General features: G+C 53.8%; 1 protein-coding gene across 1 annotated transcript; it reads left to right on the top strand.

Annotated features, from left to right (window-relative positions):
• Positions 1-835: 835 nt before the first annotated feature.
• GJA4 (gap junction protein alpha 4) lies at positions 836-5,778 on the top strand. Its single transcript, XM_001507680.6, has 2 exons — positions 836-997; positions 3,662-5,778. Exon 2 carries the CDS (start codon positions 3,712-3,714, stop codon positions 4,768-4,770), a length of 1,059 nt encoding a protein of 352 aa, XP_001507730.3. The 5' UTR covers positions 836-997; positions 3,662-3,711; the 3' UTR covers positions 4,771-5,778.
• Positions 5,779-9,005: the final 3,227 nt, after the last annotated feature.

Below are 9,005 nucleotides of genomic sequence, written 5' to 3'. Positions count from 1 at the left end.
CACCCCGACTACTTGAGCCATTGAAAGTGGAGGGGGGACAGGAACGAGAGGGGGAGACTGTGAAGCTGTTCTTCCAATAGTTCCCTTCTCCCTCTTCCTCCCCCCGAACACGTGCCCGGTCTGAAGTGGGGAGGACACCCTACCTGCCCCACACAGAGGCAGGGAACTGCTCACCATGACCTTCGGGTGGAGGGAGATCCTGGGCCTTTAAAATTCAAGAAAAATTTAGAAGCCTTCCACACCATCTGACAGAGTGAAACTCTCGGCTTCTCTCAGAGTTGGGGCTCATATCCCGGAACGCTGCATGCCGACCCCAAAACACACACACACGTTTTCTTTCATCCTCTTCCACTCTCCCTTTCCTCTCTCTGTGGTCTTTTTAATGTCTCTTTCACCCTGTAGACTGTTAAGTTCCTTGTGGGTGGTTAGAGTGCCTACCAACCCTGTTGTATTTTGCACAAAGTAACTGCCGAATAAATACCGATATCTGATTGATTCCACACACACATGCACTCCAAGCTGTCTTGGATGCAAAATAACTAGGACCTCCGGAATCCTCAACATTCAGGGGGGCCTACTGGGGGGTCTGCCCGGGAAGCGGGGAGGGGAGAGCAGAGGGCAGAGTCTGACAAGGCCCCATCGTCACCTCTTCAAGCACAACTCACCCCCTTGTTCTCGGCTGGTTTTCTCTGAGTGGTCTCTGTTTCCGATTGCCAATTCAGCAGGATGGTGGGCTGGCTTCTGAAAGCCCCTCCCTCTCTCACCTGCCGTCGTCTGCCCCTTTAAAGAGCCCCGGGCTGGGCTCTCGTCCCATTTCAGCTTCCTCCCGTTTCCCGCGGCTCCTCCCCCAGTTGGTATTTCAGACGGGGGCTCCGGAGCCACCGGGTCTATTCTGCCCTGATCCCGGGGGCGGGGGCCTCTTCCCCCGGGCCTACCCCCCCCCCAAAAAAGTTGGTCCCGACGGAGGCACGGGAGCTCACCGTTGCAGCTGATTCAGGTGAGGAGAGGAAGGTAAGGGAGGGAAAATTGGGTGGCTGGTGAGACTAGGAGTAGTGGTTTGAACTGGGGCGAGGGGAGAGATTTAGTTCCCTTAGATTGAAGAAGCAGCGTGGTTTAGTGGAAAGAGCAAGGGCTTGGGAGTCAGAGGACGCGGGTTCTAATCCCCGCTCTGTCACTTGTCAGCTGTGTGACTGTGGGCAAGTCACTTAACTTCTCTGTGCCTCAGTTCCCTCATCTGTAAAATGGGGGTTAACTGTGAACCTCACGTGGGACAACATGATTACCCCGTATCTACCCCAGCGCTTAAAATAGTGCGTGGGACATAGTAAGGGCTGAACAAATAATAATGTTATAATAACAATGTTGGTATTTGTAAAGCGCTTACTATGTGCAGAGTACTGTTCTAAGCTCATAATAATAAATACCATTATTATTATGATGATGACTGTCGGGGTTGTGGGGGGAGACTTCTTTAAACGACTATTCCCGTGAGGAGACAGGCCCGTAAAAGTGGTTTGTATTTCTAGGGGCAGTGTTATCTCCTGACCGTGGATGGAGACTTTATTGTCGGACCTACCCTAATTCCGCTGGCAACCTGCCCTTCGGTCCGCTTATAATAATAATAATGGCATTTGTTAAGCGCTTCCTATGTGCCGGGCACTGGAAGGGCTAGGGTGGATACAAGTAAATCGGGTGGGACACAGTCGCTGTCCCATGTGGGGCTCCAATCTCAATCCCCCTTTCACAGATGAGGGAACTGAGGCACTAAGAAGTTAAGTCACACAGCAGGCAAGTGGCAGAGCCGGGATCTCACCTCCTTCCTGGGGATCCTGAAATGGGGAAACCGAGGCCTCCAGGGGGGCTCCGGCTGGCCTCGTGGCTTATCCTGTCTCCTGAGGGTCCATTGCCAGGAGCTTTCGGGGTGCCATCCGGATCTCCCCTTGAAGAGACACACCACGTATACTACGGGGGTTGGCCAATTCTCTCCCTGGCTGAAATGAGCGGCCGGGGCGCTCCCACAGTTAGTTTGAGCGAAACACCGGAAAAAGCCTCGGTCTATTTTTAAAAGAGGAAAAAATTCCCATCTGGGGCTTCCTCTGACCCTGGGGTGAAGGGATGCAGGGGCAAAGAGTTCTTGAACTCCCCTCCTGCCCCCCGCGTCAGGGAACTGCTAATTTGCCCCCAGTGAGGTTTAGCGCTGCCCCGTGGTGCCTTTTTAATGATGAAGATAATTTTTTAAAAAAAATAGTTCCTTGTGGGCAGGGAACGTATCCACCAGCTCTATGCTATTGTATTTTCCAGAGCTTCTAGTACCGGGCTCTCAACACAGTCAGCGCTCTAAAAAATACCATCGACTGATTTTGTTAAATACTTTTTAAAAATGGTATTAAGCGCTTACTATAAGTCAGACACTGTACTAAAGGCTGGGATAGATAGAAGATAATCAAGTTGGACGCAGTCCATGTCCTACGTGGTCTTAATCCCCATTTTACAGTCGAGGTAACTGAGACACAGAGAAGTGAAGTGATTTTTTTTTTTTCCAAGGTCACACAATAGTCAAACGTATTTGTTGAGCGTTTACAGTGGGCAGAACACTGTACTAAACGCTTAGGAGAGTACACTGTAACAAACAGACACATTCCCTGCCCACAACACACTGTCTAGAGGGGGGGGAAAGAAAAGCTCCTGTGTTGACCGTAAATCTGCATGGGAGGGGGGAATTCCACTACTGAATCACTAATTCCGCAATAAGGCATGTGGCAGAGCCGGGGTTAGATCTTGGGTATTCCTGTCTCCCAAGCACATATTCTATCCACGAGGTCACGCTGCTTCTCAATCTGGGAGGTTTTGTTACCGTGTATCCAGGTACTTCTCATTTTAGGGTGGAGTTAATCCAATCAGGCCACTGGAGGAAGTGTTAAATCCATGCCTATTATTCACTGAGCACCGGTAAAAGTCAACTGCTCTGTAGTTGCCCTCCAAGCGCCTAACCCAGTGCTTTGCACCTCTTCGACGCTGAACGAGTGCCCAAGTTCTCTATCAGTGACACTTATTGAGCATTTATGGGGTGCCGAGCACTTACAAAAGCACAATACGAGGGTTGATAGTCACATTCCCTGCCCACAGTGAGCTTAGCCTCTCTATCTGTGCCAGTCCGAGATAGTGGGAACAAAGGCCCGAAGATGAATTAGCCAATGATGTGACTTTTGTCGTGGAGCTGTCCCTGCACACCCCATCTGGGGTTGTTCCGGGCAGCTGTTGGGGACGAAGGGCTCGGTAAACACCGATCTCAGGGAGTCTAACGGGTGAAGTTTAGTGCTGGGCGAGAGGACTGGAAAAAGCCGTTTTCAAACCAAACATGGTGTCCCCTGCCCCCCGCTCCACCCCCGGATCTTGTATGGGAACGGGTGGGGGAGGGAATGGACTTGGCTCTGGGCCGCTGGCTGATACGGGCACCGTCATCTAGGGTGAAAATGTAGATTTATTACCTCCATGATGAATCCCAAAACGCCAACGAGGGAGAGAGGCAGATATTTTGACTTGTGGCTCTGTGCAGGGTGGAGTCAGAGCGGGGACGGAAGCATCCTGTACAGTGTCCACACTGGCTGCTCTCTAACGCCTCCTCCTTCTTTCCCTTCTCTCCCTCTCCCCCCTCATTCAGAGCAACCTCATCTTGGAGACTGAGTGCTCTCCGGGAGCGGCGTCGGGAAGATGGGCGACTGGGGCTTCCTGGAGAAGCTCCTGGACCAGGTGCAGGAGCACTCGACGGTCATCGGCAAGATCTGGCTGACCGTCCTCTTCATCTTCCGTATCCTCATCCTGGGTTTGGCGGGTGAGTCGGTCTGGGGGGACGAGCAGTCGGACTTCGAGTGCAACACGGCCCAGCCGGGCTGCACCAACGTCTGCTACGACAAGGCCTTCCCCATCTCCCACATCCGCTACTGGGTCCTCCAGTTCCTGTTCGTCAGCACGCCCACCCTGATCTACCTGGGCCACGTCATCTACCTGTCCCGTCGGGAGGAGAAGCTGAAGCAGAAGGAGAGCGAGCTGAGGGCCCTGCAGCTCAAAGACCTGCAGGTGGAGAACGCCTTGGCCGTACTGGAGAAGAAGCTCGCCAAGATCTCCGTGGCTGAGGACGGGCGGGTGAAGATCCAGGGGGCCCTCATGGGCACCTACGTCACCAGCGTCGTCTGCAAGAGCATCCTGGAGGCCGGCTTCCTCTTCGGCCAGTGGTACCTGTATGGCCTGACCATGGTGCCCAGGTTTGTGTGCGAGCGGGACCCCTGCCCCCACAAGGTGGACTGCTTCCTCTCCCGCCCCACCGAGAAGACCATCTTCATCCTCTTCATGTGGGTCGTGGGCATTATCTCCCTGCTGCTCAACCTCCTGGAGCTCTTCCACCTGTGCTGCAGGAAGCTGGTCCAGAGAGCAAAGAGGACGACCAAGGAGGGCGAGGCTGTCTATGACCCGGCCCTTAGGGAAGCCCCACCTGGGGATTCCTATGCGCACCACCAAGAGAAGACCTTCTTCTACCTCCCCATGGTGGAGAACCCCTCCTCCCCGCCCTACCCCACCTACAACAAGCTGTCCTCCAGTGAGCAGAACTGGGCCAACTTCACCACTGAAGAGAGCCTGGCGCTGCAAAAGAGGAACAGGCTAGAAGGGCCTGGCCCCCAGCCCCACGGCCCCCTCCTGCCAGCCCATCACCACCCGGTAGAGAAGCAGCCCAGCCGGCCCGGGAGCTCCGCATCCAAAAAACAATATGTGTGAAGAGTGGGGGGGGGGGGGTCCGGTGGGCAGCTTTAGTGACCCACTTTCCCTCCACCCCACCCCCTTGCTCTCCAGGAGCAGTGGAGGGTCAGGGGGAGCCTGTACTGCTGGGAGCACAGCTTGGACCGCACTTTGGGGGGGGTGAGATTTCTCCCTGTCTGCCACAGAGCCGGCTGGGCCCTTCTGAGGTAGGTGGAGGGGGAGAGAGCATGGACTCCCACCACCCCCTCCCCCACCTCCACACCCAGCAGCTGACCGCCCCCAGACTAAGCCCCAGTGGCTGCCAGACTTCAAACTCCTGAACGTGGGACTTTGGAAAAAACTGACCGTTCTGCCTATGCTTCCCCAGCCAGTTTTCCCAGGAGACTCGGTCTGTGCCAGCGCCGGCCCCGGCCTCCTCCTGCTCTCCACGGCGCCGCCAAGACCTAGCGAGGTCCCTTGGAATGCACCTCCTTATTCCAAGAGCCCACAGAAATTCCTCCCTTGCCTTTGGGCCAGCCGTGGACTTCCCTGCCCTTCCCCAGCTGCTGGATGTATTGTGATCCCTGGCCATTTGGACGGGGGAGTATGGGGGGCATCTGAATTCAGTTGGGAGGATTTTTGGTCCCTCAAACCTTCAGCCCCTTTGCTCTCTCAGCACCCTCCACCCCGCTTAATTTATTAAAGCATGGGGGGAATACAGGACCCCGTCGCCGGAAACGAGCCCGGCCTAGGACTCGTGCACTCATCCGGCCCGTGCGGCCTGGTTGCTGTCTTCCCAGGTCCCCAAACTGTGAAACCCCGGGTCTGTCTCATCTCTTGACTGTTCCCGTCAGTGGAGGGGGTGTAGGGTGTATATATATATATATTTTTTTTTTGTTTTTTTTTTTGTGCTTTTTTTTTTTTTAAGTGTTCAACTAAGGCGGCTCATGAAGCTGTTGGTTTTTTTTTTGGTCCCACCACCTTCTTGCTGTCCAAATCTAAGGCAATCATACTTCTACAATAAATGGGCTGAAGAGGGTTTCTGAATGGCTGTGTGATCTTTATTGCCTTGTCCTGAGGGGAAAACTGAGGTGCAAAGTTGGGGTTTTTGGCAATGGATGGCTGAAAACCCCCTTCCCCGCCCCCCACCTTATTCACTCGTATAAAAGCACCTACACCTTCACCTTGAATTAAACCACTCTGAATCTCCTGTTCAACAATGGTTTAAGTATTAGGGGAGGGCAAAATGGATCAGCTGCTGTTTGGGTCTTGGAGATGAACTAGGCCAAAACTACATGTTGTCCCTATTCTCACTCCTTCACTGTCCTGTCTCCTTCAGGCCAATGGGAAGAGGGGTGTTGGACGGGGGGGGGATGTAGATGGTTCCATCACCACTATTGCAAAAAAAACACTCCAGTGCCAGTTCTTTCACCCTCACCCACGTCCCTCTTCAATCACTTGGTACCCGAACAATACTCAGCCAAATGCCCACGGCTATCACTCGTATTTGAGAGCTTACTGTGTGCGGAGCACTGTACTAAGCTCTTGGGAGAGCATTTTCATGGGCAAAGAACTCACAGATGCAGACTCAAGCCAACAGCATGCCTTAGACCCAAAGGGCAACTGAGGACAAGGGAGGTGACGTAGCAAGAAGCTACACTGGAGAAGCAGTGTGGCTCAGTGGAAAGAGCCCGAGCTTGGGAGTCAGAAGTCACGGGTTCGAATCCCAGCTTCGCCACTTGTCAGCTGTGTGACTGTGGGCAAGACACTTCACTTCTCTGGGCCTCAGTTCCCTCGTCTGTAAAATGGGGATTAACTGTGAGCCTCACGTGGGACAACTTGATTACCCTGTATCTACCTCAGCGCTTAGAACAGTGCTCTGCACATAGTAAGCGTTTAACAAATACCAACATTATTATTATTATTGAATTCTGAGTGGACTTACAGGTGTATAAAACATTCAGTTCGTGGGCTGCACCTACCCAAGCATCCTTGACCAGCTCAGGACTTCTCTGCTGCTAAGTGGTGTGCCGAGACTTCTTTGTGGATGGTGATCTGGGGTGGGGAGTGTCCGGATGCATGGCCTGTAGGTGAGGCCCCCCCCCTCCGCCGGCTCCTTTGTTTCCAAGGCACTCTCCTCCACCTCCACTTAATTTATTAAGGTGCTGGGGGAGAATAGGAACCCGGTGCTGGAAATGGACCCAGGCAGGGTCCACTGCCTGACCTCGTAGTCTGCGGCAGAGGTCTGCTAAACAGACCCGCTAGTCTGTGGCAGATGGACTCGTAGGAGATAACTGAGTATCTTGCCACCTTCCCTCTGAGTGGAGGGGATGGGGTCTAGAAGGATTCAGAAGTCACCTCAAGATTGGCTTCAGGATAGAAGCAGCCAGTAATAATAATAATGTTTTGTTAAGCTATGTGCAGAGCACTGTTCTAAGCACTGGGGCAGATACAGGGTCATCAGGTTGTCCCACGTGAGGCTCACAGTCTTCATCCCCATTTTACAGAGGAGGGAAGTGAGGCACAGAGAAGTGTAGTGACTTGCCCACAGTCACACAGCTGACAAGCAGCAGAGCCAGGATTCGAACCCATGACCTCTGACTCCCAAACCCGGACTCTTTCCACTGAGCCACGCTGCTTCTCAGTACCTACTCACACAAGACCTCAAACCCCTCCCAGATGCCAACACCCCTTTTAGACCTTCAGTTTGCATATGACTCTGTACGACTCTGTGCAGGACACACAGATGCTCCGTGGCTGTCTCCTGGCAACTCTTGACCCCCATGTTCTCAGCACCCACTGGTCTCCTGCTCCCCTGCCCAGAGGCCCACTGGTGCTCCAGTGCCCTTGACTTTGATCCCACTGGGCAGGGGTCTTTAAACCAAACCTCAGCCAACTGAGCCCAGGATTCTTTCCTAGGCTGCCTCACCTTCATTGAGCCTTAGCCTGCCAGAAAGCAGGATGGGGAGGGGAGAATGGCTCCCTGAAGGAATCCTGGAAGGAGAGTCTTGACCAAGTAAGGTGTTGTCTTACTTGGAGACAGGGGAAAGGATGAAATGGGCCTTTCCACGAGTCTGGGATGACCCTAGAGTTCTCTGGGAAATAGTGGAAAGAGCCCAGTGGAAAGAGCCCAGGCCTGGGAAGCAGAGAACCTGGGATCTAACCCACTTGCCACCACCACTTGCCTGCTGCGTGACCCTTGAGCAAGTCACTGAACTTCTGTGCCTCAGTTCCCTCATCTGCAAAATGGGGATTCAGTACCTGTTCTCCCTCCTACTTAGATCGTGAGACCTTAGTACAGTGCTGGACACATGGTAAGAACATACCACAGTTAGAAGTTGCCCCGGGTCTGAACGACTTGGGAAAGTTTGCTAGCCACCCCCCTCTGCCCCCATTCCCTCGCCCCTGGCTCTACCCTGAGAAGGCCTCTCTGTCCCTGGCCGGAGCCCTGGAGAACTCCCACCGCCGGCTCACTTCCCGGCCCTTTGTGCTGTCCGGTGTCTGGGGACGGCCCAGGAGGGTGATAAAGCAGCTGAACATGCCGATGGCATAATTGCTGGAAGCGCACTCCGATAAGCTCGTCAGACTTGCTATTGCTGCCGCTACAGCCGGAGTCGAGGCCCTGGGGAGGGACTCCGGGGCCTGGCACCCGCACGCTGGGTTTGACCGGAGGTGAAAGTGCCAGGTGCAGAGGAGATGGGCAGCTTAAGCAGGGGACAACTTCAGGGCGTCGAGGCTGCAGCAGAAAACCCTGCAGAGGGTAGGGGAGGCAGCTGGGATGGCTTCAGTCCTGGACTTCCGGGCTTCCCATCAGCCGGCTCCCCCTCTCTGTCCCTCCCCCATCCCTGCTCATAGAAGTGGTCACGTTTTTGTTTTTTTCTGAACGCAGCGTACTGTACGAAACGTGTGTCTACCAATTATTGTATCTGACTCTCACAAGTATTTAGTGTGGACTAACTCAATCTGTGTGCAGAGCGCTGTATTGGTAATAATGTTGGTATTTGTTAAGCGCTTACTATGTGCAGACCACTGTTCTAAGCGCCGGAGTAGATACAGGGGAATCAGGTTGTCCCACGTGAGGCTCACAGCTAATCCCCATTTTACAGATGAGGTAACTGAGGCACAGAGAAGTGAAGTGACTTGCCCACGGTCACACAGCTGACAAGTGGCAGAGCCGGGAGTCGAACCCATGACCTCTGACTCCGAAGCCCAGGCTCTTTCCACTGAGCCACGCTGCTTCCCCTGTATTAAACGCTTGGGAGAGAACAAAATAA

The sequence above is a fragment of the Ornithorhynchus anatinus genome, chromosome 16 (genome assembly GCF_004115215.2).
Source record: "Ornithorhynchus anatinus isolate Pmale09 chromosome 16, mOrnAna1.pri.v4, whole genome shotgun sequence".
Taxonomy (NCBI): domain Eukaryota; kingdom Metazoa; phylum Chordata; class Mammalia; order Monotremata; family Ornithorhynchidae; genus Ornithorhynchus; species Ornithorhynchus anatinus.
Note: the sequence above shows the minus strand (reverse complement) of the source record. Positions and strands in the feature narration are given on the sequence as shown.